Raw genomic sequence first — 21,906 nt, 5'->3', positions numbered from 1 at the left:
CTGAGAAATGGAAACAGCTTCACTTTTTATTATAAGCAATGTGTAATGAGGTATGATACTCGAATCACCTGTCCGTGATTTCAACACAAATTTTTTCATGCTGTTGAAGTAGTAAAGGATGTTTTTTGATTGTCTTCTCTACACTAAAGCTCATACAGATGGCTTTAAACGGTCAAGGTTAGTTATCTCCATTAGCATGTTGTATCTCTCACCACAGTTTGAGTCATCTGCTAGCGACTGTGGTACCTCACAGCATCTCAGATGATGCAATTTGAAGCTCATGAATTATATAATGTCAAAGACCAACAGCTGAAACGCTATGTTGTTCAGTGGGACCAGTTCAGTCAGTCAGATGAAAGACCGTCTTCCCCCAAATAATGTTAAATTACAGAAAAATCTTTCACCATATTTGACTTAGTTTTTCTCAGTTAAATTTCAGAGGTGAAGAAAAGTTAACTTTACTTCTAAGCGATGAGATATGCCAGGTATCAAAAGTGTCATACATTTCATTATCACTCCTGTACGGAAGCTGGTAATTGGTGCAAGACAAACAATTTAAATAAGCTGTTCAGGTAAATGCTCTTGCTGAAAATGCACTGGGAAGTGCTTTTTTCAGCTAAGCATGAAGGTTAAAACCACAACAAATTTAATGCAAGAATTAAGAGTGAAGTCCAAGCTAAGAGGCTTGAAGGAGCACTGCTCCACTAAAGTCCTATTAGTACCTAAACAGGGCAGGGATCTGACTTTTAGGGACCCAGGCAGGCAAACAAGCAAGACAAAACACACGCAGACTTAATCTGTGCATCCCAACGCACCATATGTTGCCATGACAGCTGGAAATCATAAGGGGAGTCCAGTGCTGGAAAGTCCAAGAAGGAAACTCTTTGCTTCTAGCAAGCTGAATAATACTCCTGTTCCCTAGTGGTGAGCAAACAGTACAAAGGAATAATTAGAAACTATCTGACCTGAAACCCACATGCCCATTACTGTGGTATTTTTCCACCTACTACAGGTGAAACAGAAGATGGGCTGGACCTGGAAGGGGAGGGGTGGAGTGGCAGCACAAGATGCTGATTTATAAAGCACTAGCAAACAGCACTCCTTCTCCACAGGCTTTGGACAACAAACTCGTCCTGCCTGAAGGATGCCAAAGTGCAAGCAGGATTCCAGCTAACATCTGCTTGCCAGCTGAGAGGGAACTACAACCTCTGTGAGCTTTTGCACTCCAATAGCCAAAACTGCTCTGAGCCACTTCATTCTCCAGTTGGGCTTTTGCTTTTCATCCAGAGACTTTAGCTTGGCTGTTTCTCTCCATCAGGAAAGGAATAAACTCACCAAGATGGTAAAGGTGAGTACACTGTTCACAGAATTGACACTACTGCATATGTGTTTCTTCTTAAGAACAAGCATTAATTTAAGTTTTAATATACATATGTATATTATAAATACAAGCTAAGTGAAAAACTGAACTAATACTAGGTGTTGCTGGGCATCCAGTGTAATGACTAAAATTTTCACTGTAGACAGGTATGCACCTCTAATTCTAAAAAGGAAACAGATCAGATTGGATAGGGAAGAATTCTAGGACTGGCTAGTTTGACAATCAACAGTTGCATGAACATTATCCCTTTTGAAAATGCCAAAATTTGAGATTTTATGAAAATTTGCAGATTAAAGGTTAAACATAGATCATGCATAGAAGCGATCAATAGATTTTACTAACTTCATTAGTTTTCTTTATTATTCTCCTTCATCTGCTGAACTCTCACAATAGATAGCCGTTTTCTTTCCCTCCTGGTCTCTCTACTTTAAGGGGATTTGAAAAGCTGAACAGATTTTTGGGTGGGATAGCTAAAGAGAGGAGGAGGAGGAAGGTGACGGAAAAATCCCAATAGATGAATCAGATTGTGAATCTTTGGCAAGGTAGAAAAAATAGAACTTCTTGTAACAGACAAGTCCTTTATCTGGGATACATATCACCAAGCAAATTCAAGTGCTTTGGGAAAAGGATTTCAGACTTTTCAGTCCACAAGCTACTCACCAGCTCTTAGCTTTTCCCTTCCTCAAGATAAAATGTCAAGACTTCAACATTCCTCTAATTAAAGGGCATCTGAGGATAAGATGCCACTTCTCGGTTCCAGAGAGTATTAAGTCATAAGATGTCCCAATCCTTTTTTTTTTTCTTGTTGTTTCCATTACTTGAGCTCTCTCTGTAAGTAATTAAGATGTCTACCCTCAACACATCTGAAATATCACCTCTGCAGGAGTCCAAACACTGACACATGCCCTGCAGAGTGTGTATGCATTCATTAGACAGACAAGAGCAGCTGCAGCCTACAAGCTCATCTCTCCCACTAGTAAAGCGCACCATCAGATAAGATCTGGTATGACTCTCATGAAGCTCTGATGGTTAATCTGCAAGGAAGCCTCTGAAATGGGGTCAACCAATAGTTCTTCCAAGGCATGGCATGTAGTTTACAAATAATTAGGATATGGAAAATTATGATTATAGAAGCTGGTAAATTAGCAACACAGGAAGTTTGCCCTTCAGACTACAGTATTAACTTCAAGTTAGGAAACAGCACAACCCCCAGGTTATTAATAAAAGCAAAACATTGTCAGAGGTTCAGCATCTTCCCAGTACCTGATTCTAGATCGGCAAAAATGAGTGAAGAGTTTGCTATCTCCCTGTCAGTGCCGAGCTCTAGGTGAAAAGACAGACTTGCTTCTCCTTGGTTACCAGTATGGTGTTTGCCTGCATTTCTCCCTACATGATGGAGTGTAAATCTGTTAATATAATTGTATAAATGTTTATTTTAATTAAGAAAGAAAAGTAAATCTTGAAGTCATGTATCTAAAAAGCTCCAGGAACAGGCAAGTTCTCAATTAATATTTTTCCCCTCCCCTTTCCTTTTAAAAATCTTTTGCTTTTACACTGATCTCTTCTTGGAGCTGATAAATGACTCAGTGGTTTTCAGTAGCCACGCTGAGATGCTAGGCAGTATTCCTGCACTTTGTGTTAGACCATAAACTACTACAACTGCTGCACATCTCAAAGAATCACTGTAATTTACACCTAGTGGAGACCTGACCATGATTACTCTAACATGTTCTGACCTCAGGACAAGACAGGAATTAGCACTCTCAGTTGCCAGGAGAAAGAGACAGTAGCAATCTGTAGCTTGTCTAAAAAAAGTAGATTTGTCAGAGTTTGACTTGTTTGTGGTTTTTTTTTTACTGCTTCCTTCAAGTCCCAGCACATGTTCACAACAATGACAAAACCTTATTTTTTTTACAGAAAAAGTCAGATGTTTACTCGGTTGAGATCTATGGGACAAAAGATCTAGAGAAAACAGATATTGGAGATGAAGGGGAGAAGTACAAAGACTTGAAAGGCAACAAGAAAAAACAGAAGTCAGAAGACCTTAAGAAAGAACTGGAGCTGGTGAGTGTTGCTAAGCTCGCATTACAGCTGGCAGGACAGCCTCTACCCACTGAGTGAAGTCTAGTGAAGGAAGGATTCGCTTCCTCACTGGCTCCTGAAGTGTGCCAGAAAAAAAGGTTTTGCAGGATTAACACCTATAATGAAAGAATGATTCTAGCTTAATTAAGACACCAATGGTACAGAACGTTATCTCCCCAAAGAGGAGTTATTCCCCAGATGGAATAGCTGCAATCGATATTTCCTCTGAACTCCACTTGCAGAGTTAGCCAGAAAATAGAGGGAAAGGTAGAAGCACAGCATTTTGTTCCAGAGATTTCTAGTAGATCTAAATGCATGCCTCAGTTTTAAGCACAGTTCCTTCCACACACCCACTCCCACTCCCCCCTCCCCAAACTAACTGCACTGTGCTTCAAGGACAGCTCACTAAGCTCAAGAAACCTGCATTTTACTTCTGGCTTGCAACTGACCTCCTGGCTGATCTTGGAAAAGCTGCTGCCTCTCTATAGGTTTCAGTTTCCCAATCTGAAAAATGAAGGTAATTACACTGACCTCTTTTCTGAATTGCTTTGAGAGCAACTCAAAGGAGAGGCTCTTTATGGGCTAGATGGTATTTCAAAGGTAAGGAAACCCCAAAATGGGCCATCAAGTTTACCCCTCATGTTTCCAAGATCTATTCAGTACCAGCTAAAAAAATTCTCGATGTATCTTATCTTTGCCACCAGAGGATGTAACATTACTCTCATGTTTCTAAAGAGAAACCAAAGCACAGACAAGTTAATTGACTCATCCAAGTACTAATGAATCATTCTGAGAAAACAATTGTGAGATCTCTCAAATTCTTGGCTTCTAAATCTCAGTTTGGCACAAGATATAATTAGGTCAATGATACCACAGAGGTGTCACTGCAGGGAAAGAAGAGCTTTGAGATTTCCCTCTCCCACACCCTGTTTAACTGTGGTTAGATCCTGCTGCTTCTTTCTACAAGACGACGGTGAATTATTTCACATACCCTACTTTGTCAATCAAGTGCCAAAACTGCTGTCACACCACACCCTTTCTTCTATCAACAAATTGCCTATGGTACTGAATGCTTGAGTCCTGTAGCATGTAAAGAGGAACTATTTATCTAAAAGAAGAACAGGTATTTGTGGCAAGCAGTATTAACATGAAAACACCATTCTGTTGTTACGACAGATTTGCTGGGGGAGGGAGCTATTTACAAAAGTACTCTCAAAATCAAAAGAAAATACCATCTTCCATTGGAAGATATTTTGCCTATCAATATGCAAATTGTATATTGTCTGTTCATGAAAGTGGGATGTCATATTAGCAACTGCATCCATGGTCCCAGATCCAGGCTGTTTCAGCATTCTCCAGATCCTGGAATGAAAATTTCAATGGTCTGACATTCTGCTCTCTATTATTTTCTCTTTCTTTTGGAATCCAGGATGACCACAAACTCAGCACTTCGGAATTGGAGGAAAAGTATGGTACAAGCATCGATAAAGTAAGTCTATAGGGCACCATTAAGAAACTGCCTGAATCAGTTGCCTTACTTTGCCTCTGACTTACCCAAAGATTCCCAGGAGCGGTAGGAAACATTCAAATCAACAGACTCACATATAGATGTACATGTGGATGCACGCATGCATGAGTTTCATGCACTAAACTCCCAATAAAGCTTAAACCAGCAAGTCAACATGCAGCATTGACCTGGATTTAGACTGGAGTTTCTCTCAAGTCTGAAGAAGTCTGATCTATGGTTTTGAAAGCAAAATCCCTACATAAAATGTGAGCTTAAAGTCTGCACCAGGACCTCAGCTTTTCCAAAGTTTTAATCTGATATTTCAATTTCGCTACAATTCATTTTTCACTGGCAGTGTCTGTAACAATTTATAGCAAGAGTGCGCACTGGAAATTAATTTACCTTGAAGGAAATACTGTATTTGAGAAACGATGCACCTAAGTTCCCCTTTGACACCTAACATTTGAACATCAAAGCACTGCAACATGGCCAGAGTACAGCCAAGAATTTCAAGGAACCCATGAACTACAAAACATCTTAGTGGAAATGCAGAAACAGCAGCAAAAGAACTGATGTCTGTTTTTCCCCAACTTTCCAAACACTGAGTGCAGATGTACCTGACAGATAACCAACAGAATGAAATCTCCTAAAGACAGAGCCCCACATTCAGTGCTCCAGTAAAGAAATACCTGTTTCTTCAGAGCAGATAACTAATAGCAGCTGACCTGAAATCAGAAAGTTTGGAAATCAAAGATGCAGGCTACTGGGACACAAACAACGTTCAAGGAGAAAACAGCATGCGAATCTTGTTCTGAGTAGAGACAAAAATCTGTTTTCTGTGACTTCATTTTAAACACATCATTTGCTTTTGCAGGGTCTCTCTAGTTCCAGAGCAGCAGAGATACTGGCTCGGGATGGCCCCAACTCACTCACTCCTCCCAAAGCCACTCCTGAAATCGTTAAGTTACTCAAGCAGATGGTAGGAGGGTTTTCTATCCTCTTATGGATAGGAGCTGTCTTCTCCTGGATTTCATTTGGCATTCAGCTTGCTCAGGGAGCTGAATCACCCTTTGACAATGTAAGTATTTGGATAACCACAAAGTGAGTATTTGACCCTTTGACAATCTAAAGTAATTTAAATATTACTTCACAGTTATTCAGTAACTACGAGGAGGCCTTTTATTCTTTCAGGACTCTCCCTCTGCTACTAAACATTTCTGATAAATGCTCAAATACCTGACATACCACTTCTGTCTAAGAGCGCCTATCCAAAGGTTTTATAATCACTACTCACAATCGTAATCCTTGAGTACTCATAAGTGCAATCCTGAAGTTCACAAAGTACTCCGGAGTCTTTGACTCTGATTCCCCATGAGTTACCCTGTGCTAGGAATATGATTTGTTTGGGTTTGTGTCAGGTTAATTCAGAGAAGGCTTTTAGACAGATGGGAACTTGGTATTAAAAGCCCTTTTCATACTCAGAAAGCTTTACTTGACCATTAGCAGGGCAAAACTTGAAAGTTCTTTTCTTAAACTGTCTTTTAACCTACCCAATACCCCATTTTAAGTCCCCTGAAACAATATGGAACTACGATTTGTTCTAGCAGAGGAATTGCTGAACAGTTGTCTTAATTTAACTGGATTATGCCTTTTATTGATTAGCTCTACCTTGGAGTAGTCCTAGCACTCGTGGTCATCCTCACTGGGATCTTCGCTTACTATCAAGAAGCTAAAAGCACAAACATCATGGCAAGCTTCAGTAAAATGATTCCACAGGTGAGAGTAACCAAGGCACTTCATTTGAGATGGAAGTTCTTTCTAATAATGCACCTCAAAATGACAGAAACACAATAAGCCCAATTTGAATTTACCTCTTGGTAGGAGGTTTAGAACATGGTACAAGGCTAATTTTTGTCACGCTTCTGCCTTTCAGCATGCTCTTGTCATCAGAGATGCAGAAAAGAAGGAACTGCCGGCAGACCAGCTGGTGGTTGGAGACATTGTGGAAATAAAGGGCGGAGATAGGATCCCAGCGGACATTCGTCTGATCTTTACTCAGGGTTGTAAGGTAAACAGTACTTTGCAGAACACAGGGAAAACAGACAAGCATGGTTTAGAGACTTCTACTACATATAAAGAATTTCTGCATACCCAATATGAGTTATTAGAGCTTTAATTCGACATAACTTAATTAAATCATAGGGTACAGAAGCCATAGTGTGATTCTCAGCTCACCTAGGACTAACATCTCCACTCCCTGAATGTTAAAAGAAGCCATTAGGTCCACCCTGTGTTCTAGCAATGCTCTTTTCCAGGACAGGGACAGAAATACCAATACAGTATTAGGAGTTTCCATAGACCCTGAGGCAGATCTTCAAACCATCCTTTCGTTCAGGCTGCTCCTGAAAATCGCACTGACAGACACACAACATCGACTGAACTGAATTCCCACAGAAATAGATTCTCTCAGTGACAATGGCAACTCTCTCGGGGAAAAGGCACTGAGAGATTATGGCCCTGTCACCAATTATTAAATGTGCTGCCACCTCACCTTCTGGGCTAGGCATAACTGCATGTTACTAACTTTAATATGGGCATGTCTCCGTTTCATTGAAGGTGGACAATTCCTCACTCACAGGGGAATCAGAACCACAGTCCCGTTCCTGTGACTTTACCCATGAGAACCCCTTGGAGACGAGGAACATTGCATTCTACTCCACCACCTGTGTGGAAGGTGTGTACAGACAGAGAGGAGGGCTCCAAAAGTGCCACCTGACAGGGTGCTACGTAATACTGCTAACTCATTTTAAATGATTCTGCTTCAAGGCATTTCAGAAAGGTTTAGTTGCTCACAAGAAACTATTGTCCCAAGCACGCCAAAATAAAGCCTTAAGCACTGGGCTGGTCATACTTAGTATCAACCAGTGAGACACTTGTTTTAATACCCAGCTTGGTTACGGGTGCAACAATCAATCAATTGCAGTTTCCTTGTGGCCTTCCCATCACCATCATTAGGAATGTCAAGTTGCAGATGCCTCTAAGTGCTTTGTGGATGATTCTGTTTAAGGGCTTTGCACACATAAAGGTGTTGCTCCTATTCTCAAGGTGTGTCATACCTAACAGAATATCTGCTCCGAGACTGTACAGTGCCCAGGATAGTATTACATTCCTACTGCAATGCAATCAAAAAAGACTATTTAATGAAAATAGCTTACATCTTTCTTTCTCTCTGCTGACAGAGCTGTAAGATTTCTAAGGGGAAGAATGTAATTCTGGGGTGAAATCTTGGTCACATTAAGGCTGAGAAGGGTCTTTGTCAATCAGTACTGGGTACAGAAGACAGGATTAGCCTCTTCTGGAGCTGACAGTCTTATATTTCTTTTCAGGCACTGCTACTGGCATCGTAATCAACACTGGGGATCGCACTGTCATCGGGCGGATTGCCTCTCTTGCATCTGGAGTAGGCAACGAGAAAACACCCATTGCTATTGAGATAGAACATTTTGTCTACCTGGTGGCAGGAGTGGCCATTTCCATCGGCGTTCTCTTCTTCATTATCTCTGTTTCTTTGCGATACAAGATTCTCGACTCCATCATCTTTCTCATTGGCATCATTGTGGCAAATGTGCCAGAGGGACTGCTAGCCACAGTAACGGTGAGTCTACGCTTGGATTCACTGCCTGCCACGGTAGTTCTTCAGTCATTACCACAATCCATCACTCATCAAATTCATTACAGTGCAACACTAACCAGTGAAGAACAGATTATCCATTAAGTGACTTGGCTGAGCTGAGTTTGAAATAGGGGTGGGGTTTTTTCCATGAAACTGAAAGGACAAACATTTCATTTAGGAATTCTGGCATAACCGAGCCATTATTCTTAAAAGCTTCAGCACAAATCTAGTTTGAAATAAAGTTCTTCAAGTACCGCTCTCCCTCAGTTGCTAACCAGTAGAATGATGTAAGTCATTTCCCCACAACCTGTTCCTATTTGGAAATGAGGATATTGTACCCTAAAAGTCGCATGAAAATGCCATTTAACTAACACATATAAAACATCACTAAAACCCCTGGCTGCGAAGCAGCATACCTGCTATGCACTCTTAGCCCTAAAGTACACCAACAATGAACAACCAGCAGTACTGCAATAATTAAGAGAATCATTTTGGGATTCATTAAGGTGGTGATTAGGAGCTCCCCCGCCCATTGTAGGTTCTTCTATCTCAAACAGCCTCTTAACTGATATGACATTCTTCTTTCTATCAGCAGGAAAGCAGGGTCCTCTCAGCAGCAAATGTACTTGTGCTAGTTACAGCCAAAACTCTCATCTTAACGATGCTATTAGAAAAAAAAATGGACTGCGGTCAAAAGATAAATTTTTTTAAATGTTCTCACCCTTGAAAAAATAAACACAAAAAGCCTAGCAGAAATATGTAACCTCATTGCATCATTCTGTAACTGTACCTCACTAACGGCGAGCTGAACTTTGTTACTTCTGCCAGGTAAGTCTGTCTCTGACAGCCAAGCGGATGGCGAAGAAGAACTGTTTGGTGAAGAACTTGGAAGCTGTAGAAACGCTCGGTTCCACCTCCATCATCTGTTCCGACAAGACAGGGACCCTCACCCAAAACAGGATGACTGTTGCTCACCTCTGGTTTGATAATCAGATCTACTCAGCTGACACCAGTGAAGATCAAACAAGTAAATATGGCCATGGGGGATGCGGGAAGGGGCAACTATTTGGATCAAGCTGGTGGTGTTTCACACCTACCAGCTGTCAGACTGATGTCGATGGGAATATCTTTTGATAGGTAAGACAGACATGTTTTGCTTCCACATAGAAGTGTCATGTGCCACAGGGGAGTCCCTTCTTAGCCACGTACAGATGTGAAAAAAAGAATTCATATTTGAACTCTGCTCACAGAAAGTAAGCCTGGAGGATGTTCTAATCCAGATCCTTTGGCCGACAGTAAACTTAGTAGGGAAATACACAGCCAAAGATCATCTAAGCAACTTTGCCAGAACTGCTAACTGAGAGATGTAACGGTTTGTGTCAAGATGTGTTTCTGTAGCAGAACCTCTCAAAAGAGGAGTTTCCTTCTGCAAATAATTCAGTCCTGTGGTTTCAAACTTAAGCTTCTAGTACCATCACGTAATATGCTAAGTGATGCAATATTTATTTTGCTTCCTCTCAGCCCAGCCTTTTGATCAAAGTTCTCCGACATGGACAGCATTATCAAAAATTGTAACACTCTGCAACCGGGCAGAATTCAGACCGGGACAGGAAAATCTCCCAATAATGAAGGTACTGCCTACGTCACATCAGCTTATTTCTCTTCCTCTGAAAGAACAATACATATAAGGGTTTTTTGTTTGGCTTTAGTAATCTCATTCATTTTGCCACGGCAATCTTCTAAGTTACTATTTACAGTAGCACTGCTGTTATACACTCGCAAAAAGTTTAAGACAGGGCAAAAAACCCACAAAGCCAAGAGCAACTGTCCCTATAAGGAAAAAGACAATTCAGGTACCAAGAATCTCTACACTAGTAATTACTACACTATTACTTTAATATAGCAAGACAGAAAAGATAAATATGCCTTAATTAACATCTTTACAGATGACTGCTGAAGGAATTAAATTCTGGTGACTAGACTGCCAGAAGAAATTCCCGATTCCTACTGTATACTCCATGAATGCCTTCCCCAAGGTCACTTGATTTTGTGCATCAGTTAGCTCCCCCATAAATGCCTGCTCCTACCCTGGAACTGCATTGCAAAGCTTCCACGCAAACCTGAAAGTGATCGCAAATCTTGCGCTTTCACAGAATCAAATGCTAATTTCATCTCTTTGCTGTAGCTCAGTTATAGCAGCAAGTGCAAAACAGATGTCCCAGATTTTTACTGTAATAATTTTCCTGGACAACCTGGATGTGGCAATGTAGATTCATTGCTGCTGAAGCATACAACACGTTACAAAAGCGTGCTAGCACTCCTGATGGAAGCACAGAAGTATGTGTGCTATGAACTGTCTCTTCTTTTGTGCACACAGAGAGTTGTGGTAGGTGATGCCTCTGAAACAGCTCTGCTAAAATTTGCAGAAGTAATTTTGGGTGACGTCATGAATATTAGAGCACGGAACAAGAAAGTGGCTGAAATTCCTTTCAACTCTACCAACAAATTCCAGGTGTGTTTCATTTGTGGAAATTATGCCAGCCTGTTTCCAAATTCAACCGTTTCTATCACTGGGTCTAACGCAACTATTTGTGACCTCAAAGTCTTAATGAGGTAACTCAGTGCCAGAGGAAATGTGAGCTATAATAAATGTAGTTCGCTCCATTTGATAGAATATATGATATCCTTATGGAAAAGAAGAAACATTACTTCCATGCAAAGTGATCGAAACCAGAAACGAAAGACAATCACGTATGCTCTTTCAAATCATTTCATATTTGTGGCCCACAGCTCTCCATTCATGAGACTGATGATACCGACGACAAACGCTTTCTCCTGGTGATGAAAGGTGCCCCGGAAAGGATTTTGGAGAGATGTAGCACCATCATGATCAACGGCAAAGAAGAACCACTGGACAGCGAAAAGGCAGAAGCTTTCCAAACAGCATACATGGAGCTGGGGGGCATGGGAGAGAGAGTGCTGGGTGAGTCCAACCAGAGGGACTATCGGAGGACGGTGGTGTAAAACGGGGTTTTAAATCTTGGTATAATCCTGTGTGTATGGACTTCATGCCTCTTGCAGTGGAGGGCAAAAAGGGGAGTGTACAGCCTCCTAAGCAGTGTTAAAACCACACTGGTGTGCTGTAAGGTCTCTGTGGCAGGGATGAGGGCATCTCTGCACTGCTCTTGATCTGCCGCACCCCACAGCCAAAAAAACCTGTAAGTCATCCCATAAAACCCATAAAGGAAAACACTCTTCCCCGCTGGCAGTATCACTACCTTTGCCACGTGAAACACTGATTCTATATGAACTTGGATGCAAAGGCTAAAAAATCCTCTGTGAAAAGTTAATGGTTAAACGCACTGGAGTTCTGAGGACAAGAACAAAGCCTGATGCTATATAACCAGCTGTCCTATTTCCTGTATGTTACATCAAATTAAGTTTCTTTTCAGGTTTCTGTCATTTGTACCTGCCTGAAAACGAGTTTCCAGACACCTACCCATTCGACACAGATTCCATGAATTTCCCAACCTCCAACCTGTGCTTTGTTGGGCTCTTATCTATGATTGACCCACCTCGTTCCACAGTGCCAGATGCTGTCTCAAAATGCCGCAGTGCTGGGATCAAGGTAGGGATTTTACAATGGAAAAATACAGTGATTCTACAGAAAGACTCATGATAATATAACTTTTAAGATCTTCCACCACATTAAGTATCTTTCTAGCAACAACTACCAAAAGTCTAAATGCTCATTAATACCATTCTACAATTGTAACTTAGAGAAACTATTTGAGAGCCCCAAGAGGCAAAATAGTTTTTTGTGGGAATCAGACTATAGGAAGTGCACAGAACCCCCAAACTGGAAATCCTAATCTGGCAAAGCTCAGATACTGTCTCATCAGATCCATTTCTACAACACAGGAACCACACCAGCTAGAATTACTTGCTAGAATTACAGCCTAAGGTAATAGAAACAATTCTTGAGAAGGCATTAGGACACAGGGCTACACCTGTTATGAACTTTTATGCATAGGAATTGCTAATTTCCAAACTCTTCATGCTGAACCTGGAGCAATAATTCTCCTAATTTCACTCCCGGGGACCCACAAGTAAAGTTGCAGCTCAAGGCAGAGAGGCAAACCAGCTAAAGAAAGGAAAATCACTATTTAGAATTACTGATCTCAGATGAGATGAATCCCAAGTCCCAGCCCTGATGAAATTTTCTGTAGCCTGAAGACAGATCCGGCAACTAGCAACTTTTCTTCAAGAAAACCAAGAAAACAACCTGTGTCTTGCCTGTCAGGACACCTCAGTCACAAGGATCCATTTTAAGATGCAACATTCTAACGAACTTTTACCTTTGAGTATACCTAATATGAAGTCTTATATAAAAGGCTTCTTTATTCTGTATTATTCTAACCTTGCTACTTGTGACAAGTTCTTCCTTTACAGCCCTGATAAAATAGCACCAATAACAAGAGGCAGGGACCTGATGCCAGTTCAGAGCTAATTAAGTAACACTCGCATTCTGTCGGTGTTATGTACATAGCACAGCTTTCCAAGTTCCGATTCTAAACTGCTTCCTGATCTTACAACAATAGATATTTCACCTTATCTCATCCAGCCATTGCACACACATTTGTCACTCACGCTGAGTGTTTGTCCCTTCCTCAGGTTATCATGGTCACTGGCGATCATCCGATCACGGCTAAGGCCATTGCCAAGAGCGTAGGCATCATTTCAGCCACCAGCGAGACTGTGGAAGATATCGCTAAGCGCCTCAACATTCCTGTTGAGCAAGTTGATAGACGGTAAGAGCAAACAGAGAACAAGGAATACCTATGGGCTCATTTTCTGAAAGGTACGCCTTCTCCCTCCATAATGTTTCTGTAGCCTATTTCTCCATCGCGGCTGCTTCTTGTTTTTCTGTTTCCTGACACGCTCCCAGCCATTGTGTCCATCCAACGTGTCACCTCTACCTAAATAACTGTGTGTCTGGGTCAGTGGCTTTCATCTTCACTGGCCCTTGAAAAAAAACCTAGCAAGTTATACTCTGCCGATCACGTTGAACTTTGCTGTCACTGCCCCTTTGACAAAACACACACATATGAAAAGCAAAATTCAGAATCATACAACCTAAGGACCATCAGTCCAAATTCCTCTTTCACCCATTAAATGTGGAAAAAAAAATTGTAAGACAAAGATAAAAGCTCTTTACGAAAAGGATGTCTTCCTCCTCCACTGTCCCACCCTCCCACTCAGAGCCCTCTTTAAAATGCATTTTCTGCTGTTGTGGCTGCTCAGGAGGAAGCTTCAATTACCCCCCTCTGTATCTAGGTAAGTGCAATTCACTCTGCATTTCTGCAGAGGCTTTCATTCAACACCTGCTGATTAACAACTAATGCTTCTGAAATTAACTCACTTTGCTGCTTTCCATACTATCAAGCCTCATACATTCTATAAGTGCACTATTTTTATCTAAGCCTTTTGATTTGAAAACGTACCCAGCTTTCCCATGCCTCTTACAGAGAAGCCACAGCAGCAGTAGTTAATGGGATGGAGCTGAAGGATATGACCTTGCAGCAGCTGGATGACATCTTGTGTAACCACTCAGAGATAGTCTTTGCTCGGACGTCACCCCAACAGAAACTGGTTATAGTTGAAGGCTGCCAAAGGCAGGTGAGTAAGAGGTGCAAAAGGTTATACACAGGTATGCTATAGGGCATTCATGAGGCAGTAGCTCTCCACAGATACCGTCCCTGAGGTGAGAGGGTGGAAGCCAATTTCCAATGCTCTCTCAGCTCCGTTTATACTCTTTTCACTGTAGAAGAACATTCTCTAACAGACTGCCACAAACACTGGCTGGACAGGATCCAAGCTACTCAAATTCCTGTTACAAGCTCCGAACTCCTGTTCACAGGATGAGCTCTTCCTAAGTTTGATTAGCTTGGAGCTGTATGGAGGGTCTCTCTTTTGCATATAATTCTGAGAAGCTGCTGCTGTGCTGCACATAAAGCCTCCTGGGCAGAGTCTGTACACTGTTTGGGAAGGAGCCTTCCCTCACAAATTCTTTAAACCCGGATGAAAGTGACTTGTTACCACATCCTCCCATCTTATCTCTTGTGGCCATTTAGACCTATGTACTTCCCGCCCACAGGAACGTTTAGAAGTGAAATAAGGTATGAATCCTGCAAAATGTCGTAGCATGATTTATGTAGGACCAAGCCTTATCTATGTTACTTTCAAAGACTGTAAAACAACCCAGAGAAAGCAGGATTTCAGGAGAGTTTGTCCCATCCATAGGCAATACTACACAAAGGAGCATGGAGTGCAGCCGGGCACAAGAGCCAGAAGGAAAACAAGTGACATGTACAGAGCTCTATAAATGATGCAAATTGTCATCAAAAGATCCTCCCCTCAGATATGACATCTTCCAAGTAGTTGCTGTGAATTGAAAGCCACACTGCTGCTGTGCCTGAACTTTGCACAGAAGGAGATGTGGCACAAGACGTTAGTTTATTTTTGTAATTATGCCAGACATAAGCTTTCCAATCAGCATTATCAGCTCTTTGGGCGTAAGCCTGAACTGCTTTCAGGAGAGTAAAACACCAAACCAAACCCACAAAAGTATGCAATATTTCAGTTTAATCTCTTTTATTTTCTTTTTGAATGGCCTTTGGCAGACAGGGGGGTAAAAGTCTTCTGCACTGCTTAGAGACCCGCACTCCCAGTAGATTTGGCTCTCTAAAGGATGAAAAGGAACACCCTTCCCCCCCTCAACTCAAGCTAGCCAGTCTACAGGCTATGTTTAGTACTTAGAGCTTATAAGCCCTTCTGTACACGGCATTATTTATAGGTAGTGACACTGTGCTAAATCCTCACAGGGACAGGACATTCAGTATTTGTATTAATCAGTTTGTCAGGCTTCTCCCCCACTCGGAACACTCTGTGCTGCTATCAAGCCAGGAACTTTTGCATCCACGAGAACAGGACCTTTAGCTGCAGTAGATAGTTTCATTGGAAGATAACAAAGAAGCTCAGTTGAATAATCAATTTTCCATCTTTTGGATTATAAGAGCAATTCTAGCATAGATGGCCAATAACCAGAAGCTGTTAGGACACGATGAGAATGGTCTCTCACTAAACAGTCACATAATTTACAATTAAGATGAAAACTGATTCTATAAGCACTTAAAAAAAAAGCACAAGGACAGAACATGTGCCAAGTGAATCTTCCACAGATGCCACGAGATGAGCCTGGGCCTAACTCAGAGAGGGATAGACCATATATATAGAGAGAGAGATCCAAATTTTTAAGTCCTCTTATTTTCCACAAAAAGAAATTACCGGATTAGTTGCATTTTAAGTGCATCTGATTTAGATGTGTACTCTTTAGGATGTAGTAAAACATATCCCTGAATTTCCCGCTTCTCTCTACTATGAAGGGAGTCGAGATGACAAACTCAGATACAGACATCTGTCACACAAACGTCTGAGGTTGCTCTATTAATCCTACCTATTGTCTTTTCGATCACATGTTTTATGTGGGTACGAAGAGGATTCAGAACTTCCTATCGGCATCTTTCTTCTAGAGGTTTGAAGAAAGGGAGTGTGCTGAAAGCAGACAGTCCTTAGGGATAGCAGCACCCTTATGCCCTAGAGAGAGCACCATCGCCTCAAAGAAAGCCACATCTGGATCCTTTTGTGTGTTTCAGGGAGCAGTTGTTGCCGTGACTGGAGATGGAGTCAATGACTCCCCTGCTCTTAAAAAAGCAGATATTGGAATTGCTATGGGTATTGCTGGTTCCGATGCAGCTAAAAACGCGGCTGATATGGTACTGCTGGATGATAACTTTGCCTCTATTGTCACAGGAGTGGAGGAAGGTAAAAACAACATTGCTATCCACTTTCTTAGCTGAAAGCTGCTGACAGCCACACAGCACAGGCAGGTCTTCTTGATCCTTCCCTCCCACACTCACAGCCACCCCCAACCCCTTTTTCTTTCTGGATTTGGAAAGGTGATTTTGGTATTTGGAAAACCTGGGAATTAGTTCCATTTATAGACACATGGCAAACAGACGACAAGGAAATCATCCCCCTCTCACTCACAGCATCAGTCTGCTATCGCTGTTTGTTCAAGCTCCAGACAAAAGCACTTCCCACCTTGTTCCCATGCAGTTCTGAGCCTTATGAAGATACAAATTTTCTCTACATTTCACTCTATTACTTGCTCACACATCACCTTCACTGTGCTCCACCTATGTCAGTAACACACATTCCACCCTTCTTTCACCGTAAAGAGCTTGTGGTTTCCAGTAAAACGACAGCATATTGTTGAACGGGACTTTTCCCTCATTCTTTCTCATTGAAAGACATACTTTATTTTCACTTGAATTTTCAGAAGGCTCTAAGGGAAGGTAGGTTCATAGTTTAAAAATAAAACAAACCACAAAATGCATGAGGAAACATATGAGGAAAGTAGACGTAAGCAGTAACTTAATTTAGTTAAAAATTGAATGTTTTTCTGGAAAACACTGTTGACAATTAGCTTTTACAGAAGTGTTTCCTTTTCCACCAGGCCGCCTGATCTTTGACAACCTAAAGAAAACAATTGCCTACACCCTGACTAAGAATATTGCTGAGCTCTGTCCCTTTCTCATCTACATTATTGCCAGCATTCCAATGCCCATTGGCACTATCACCATCCTATTCATTGACCTGGGCACAGACATTGTAAGTTGGGGTCTTTTAAGTTATTTTCTGCTGAAATATCATGACAAGTGAGAGGGGTTGGGTGTGAAGGGATCCGCAGAACGCTGAAAGATTTAGTGCCTTGCCCTGCAGCTGAATAACAAGCTAGTGAAAAAGTAGAAGGCTAGATTAAGAGCAGCCAGGTATAGAGAACGAAGAGCAGAAGAAAAACCTGCAGAGGGAGGGCAGAAAGGAAAGACTTCTGATTCATGCTGACAAGCAAAACTCAGCAGTGTGCAAAGTGTTTCAATCAAGAGATCGTACAGATTGCTGGAGTTACTACAGCAGATAAATACCAGACATTTCATCACAGAGCCCAGCCCAAGGGATCTGAAAGACCCTTTAATGTTTTCAGTATCCTCTAGCCCTTTGTACTGTCATATCAGACCTATGAAACAGTTTCAGACTTTCCTGAAATCCTCTAGACGTGTCAAGAGGATGCTACGCAGATCCTTCTTTCATTTGCTCTGTGCATACCGAAAAGGCAGGGTATGCCAACAGAACCACTTGAGAACTAAACTTTTCTGATAAGCACCTGAGAAAGAGACAGATGTTGCCACCAAGACTCTGACTGTTTATTTCTGTTGTAGATCCCCTCTGTTGCATTAGCCTACGAAAAAGCTGAAAGCGATATTATGAACAGGAGACCTCGTAACAAAAAGAAAGACAGGCTGGTGAATGAGCAGCTCGCCGTATACTCCTATCTGCAGATTGGTAGGTTGACCTTTCTGTGAAACTCTGTCTTGTATCAGCAAACCAAGACAAGAGTCAAGTTGCTTCATTTTTTAGAAAAGGGGGAGCTGAAACTCAACTCCTTCCTCTGCCTTCCTAGGCAAACTTACTAACTCCCTTCTGTTATTCATTATTCAACAATGCAACAGCTTTTTACCTACAGAGGTCAAGAATCTTAGAGTACTCAGAGCTCTAAAACCACCTTCAAACTCGTTGCAAGTTTCATGCCATTGGAGGTAGATCAACACTGATATTGTCTAGCGCGTTCCCCAGTGTTCCTAAGTTTTGCTTCTTCCTCATTTCTACCACTTTGATTTTGCAGGTATCATGCAGTCAGTGGGAGCCTTTGTAACCTACTTCACTGTGTATGCTGAACAAGGTTTCCTCCCTTCCACGCTGCTTGGCGTGCGAGTCAACTGGGAAAACAACGCCATTAATGACTTTGAGGATTCATATGGACAGGAATGGGTAAAGAAGCACTAAAACAACGTTGCACTGTCTCTCACTCAAAAGTTTCTTAAAAATTCTGTACTCTCCTCCAAAATAAAGGGTATGGGGAAGAGAGAGAGAGAATTAAATGCAAAAATAATTAGTTGTCACCTAATGGTCCCTCAAGATAGGCTCTTTAGAGCTTCCTGCCACCCAGCTCTTTCATTCAAGCTCCATTCTTTCATCCCTTCTTGTACAGTTTGCCTCCTTCTGATTCAAAGCCTCTGGAGATGCGCCTTCTTCTCTGGGCTTTATGTTTAGACCAATACATAATCTCTCAGCCCTGCTTCTGAACAGCACTACTGTAAAATACTTTGCAGACTCTCTCTCCCCCTTTCACTCTTCACTCCCCCTCACTCACTCTGCAGAAATCATAAGACACAGAAGCCATTAATAAAACAATGTAAATACCTCCTTACACCAAGCTCGTGCTTCAGCCTCATGACTCATTCACAGTAAATAGCGGACTAGAACAACTGGCCAAAATCTGATCATTGTGTGTCTAAGCCTGGAATAACTCTGCATTTACACCTTAGTAGCTGAAGTCCTACTGTCAAGGTTTGCAAGTTGCTCGCACAGAATAGGAGTGTCTGATCTAACGCTACTTGATTTTCCCTTCGCTTTGCAGACTAAATACCAGAGGACGTACCTACAGTGGACTGGCTATACTGCCTTTTTTGTCAGCATCACAATTCAGCAAGTTGCTGATTTGATCATCAGGAAAACACGAAGAAATTCCATTTTCCAGCAGGGTCTTTTCAGGTAAGTTTTGCAGATTCTTTAGCTGACACGTAAGAGGATAAATTAGCCCATTGCTAATCTGAGAAGAAGGTTAGCTCAGTGATTTAGTCCACTCACATTCAGTCTTCGAATGAAGACTAAATCTGACTCCAAGCAATCACAAATCTCAGACAAACATTTTATTGCACCTCCCTCCCCCTCTTTCCTACTTCACAGTAGAGGTTTTCTTTAAAGACAGACAACGTACTGTTACTCTGAAAATGCATCAGTTTAAAACTAGCTCTCCATTCATTAAAATGTTTACTACTAAAAAAGTGAGTTTCCTCTCCAGATTATTTTCTTACATTCTTTATGTAGTTATCAATAGATAGCACAATGGGACTTTTCCAAGATAACTTTAGCCTCTGAGGAGACACCAGCTGATCAAAACTCCCTAAGATAGCGCTGGCTGCCCTCTGCAAAATACTCTGCACCCTTCAATCCCTTGGAAGCCAGGGAGTTGACAATATCTATTAGGACGGGGGCTTTAAACCTGGCATTTAGTCAGGGTATTTCTGATAGGAAAGCAAATTGTTTTCCTTTCTTTATCTGCAGGTGCAGAGCCTACACCTAAGTATATTTCCTTCTTAGACTTACATTTGAATCACAATGCACACATTCATAGTGCAAGCAGAAGACATGACTAATCATGTCTACCTAAAGCTTGCTTTAATCTAGGTAGGTCACGAATGCTGCCAGAAAGAAAGGGGTGTATGTAGTGCTACAGAATCTACCCCTTGTCGCTTGCTGCTGTGTCTGCAGCGCTCATTGTCTAATGCAGATCATTCAAGCCAGCTACCAGAGCACGACAACTCTGGAAGAGGCACAGCCTTTGCATTATGCTGTGCATCAGGGTTTTATGCATGGTCAGAGGCACGTAACCCTTCCTCTTTGGATTTCTTGTAGGAACAAGGTCATCTGGGTAGGTATATTTTCCCAGATAGGAATCGCTCTGATTCTTACCTATGGACTTGGACATGTTACAGCCCTGAACTTCACACCGCTGAGGTGAGTTTTGATGCTAGCGTACTTCCCTTGCCCACTGCATATGAACAGACCTTCTGCCAGAAACAGACAAATGGGAGCACAATGCCCATGCAGCACAATTTAAGGATAAATATTTAAGAATATTCATTATGAAGAACAGGGCAGACAATTTCTTGACCTAAAAGGGCATTATTTTCATATTTTCCACAAAAAAAAGCACTATTTTTACTACTAGATTTACTACTGAGTATCTAGAAACCTACTTCTGTAGAACAAACATTCTAACAATTTTTCCAGGATCCCCAAATTTTTACTTAGTTTTGGGCAAGCAACTTTTATTTTAAATGTACTGCTGTCAGAAATGTTCCATTTCTCTGCCATCTTCAGAGACTGCAATACCACCAGGTAACACTTCCTTCTGAATAGTATCTGGAATCAATTAATTCAGTAACTGCTTCAAACTGGGAGGCTTACGTGCACATCATCTTATTCCTAACTGTTTTGAGTGTTTAAATTAAAATAAATTTAAAAAAAAAGCCAAAAAGGCCAGATTCTCTTTCAGTGACATCAAATAAGCATAGACAGGGACCCCAGAAATTCAGCTGAGTGTTTAGATGTTTCTGAACGAGAACGTCTTCTCCCACTGCCAGGTTTCAGTACTGGTTTGTGGCTGTACCGTTTGCCATTTTGATATGGGTCTACGATGAAGTCCGCAAACTGTTTATCAGGAGGTACCCAGGAAGTAAGTAGATGTTTCTGGTTCAGTATTTTAATGTAAGGTGTCTCCTCCCCTCTCATACACCTACCTTAGCTGCCACTGACAGGTGGACTGCTTATAAAGGGACCATTTGTTCCCAATGATTACTTTCCTTTTCTGAGGAAAAAATAACGTTTTTTTTCCCACCTCTCTTCTCCTACTGCAGGCTGGTGGGACAAGAACATGTATTATTGAAACAGTCCTTATCACTGGTCGTCTTCCTCCTTGTGGAGAGCTTCTTCCTCACCTGACACAGCCTCTGCTGCTTTAATGTCCTGTCTGTGCAATATCAAGCATGGGTTCGCCCCATGAAGGGGTGAAGAAATTTCATGAATTTCATGAAGAAACAAGGACTTTAGAGGTTGATAAATTACCTCCCACTGTACTGTAAAAAGGTGACACTTGTCTAGAAATCGAAATGCTACCTATTTTTGGAACAAGCACAACTTTCCCTCATTCAAAGATGAGCTCGGAGAGCATTCCAAGAGGAAAACATGCATAAAGGGGGGCAAAAAAAACCCAAGACAGAAATTCCATATGATCTAAGGCATTAATTTGCACTAAAGGTGTTGTTTGCTGATTTTCTTTTTTTGGTGGAACTGAATTCCAAGCGAATGTATACATATGTCCGTGTTACCTTACCAAGGGTAAAAATGATGTATAGGAATAATTTGATAATAAAACTTTTTTCCAGAAAACACTTCTCCATCTTATTTTCTTATAAAGACTAAGAGAAACCGAGAGGAACAGGAAAAGACCTAACCTCT

The 21,906-nt window shown here is 41.5% G+C and overlaps 1 protein-coding gene across 1 annotated transcript; it reads left to right on the top strand.

Moving 5' to 3' along the window:
- The first annotated feature begins 1,113 nt into the window (after positions 1-1,113).
- ATP12A (ATPase H+/K+ transporting non-gastric alpha2 subunit) lies at positions 1,114-21,831 on the top strand. The gene is made up of 23 exons (XM_009507978.2): positions 1,114-1,348; positions 3,299-3,445; positions 4,893-4,952; positions 5,845-6,048; positions 6,633-6,746; positions 6,904-7,038; positions 7,587-7,704; positions 8,357-8,625; positions 9,472-9,670; positions 10,165-10,274; positions 11,021-11,155; positions 11,434-11,626; positions 12,096-12,271; positions 13,318-13,454; positions 14,172-14,322; positions 16,359-16,527; positions 17,222-17,376; positions 17,985-18,108; positions 18,449-18,594; positions 19,244-19,377; positions 20,302-20,403; positions 21,033-21,124; positions 21,306-21,831. Exons 1-23 carry the CDS (start codon positions 1,340-1,342, stop codon positions 21,332-21,334), a joined length of 3,108 nt encoding a protein of 1,035 aa, XP_009506273.1. The 5' UTR covers positions 1,114-1,339; the 3' UTR covers positions 21,335-21,831.
- The last annotated feature ends 75 nt before the right edge of the window (positions 21,832-21,906 follow it).

This window comes from Phalacrocorax carbo, chromosome 21, assembly GCF_963921805.1.
Source record: "Phalacrocorax carbo chromosome 21, bPhaCar2.1, whole genome shotgun sequence".
In the NCBI taxonomy this organism is placed as follows: Eukaryota; Metazoa; Chordata; class Aves; order Suliformes; family Phalacrocoracidae; genus Phalacrocorax; species Phalacrocorax carbo.
This window is presented reverse-complemented; position numbering and strand designations above follow the sequence as displayed.

Coding starts and splice junctions, on each gene's coding strand:
- ATP12A (XM_009507978.2), top strand. Junction 7,039..7,586: donor TCTTTACTCAGGGTTGTAAG/GTAAACAGTACT, acceptor GTTTCATTGAAG/GTGGACAATTCCTCACTCAC. Junction 18,109..18,448: donor ATACTCCTATCTGCAGATTG/GTAGGTTGACCT, acceptor TTGATTTTGCAG/GTATCATGCAGTCAGTGGGA.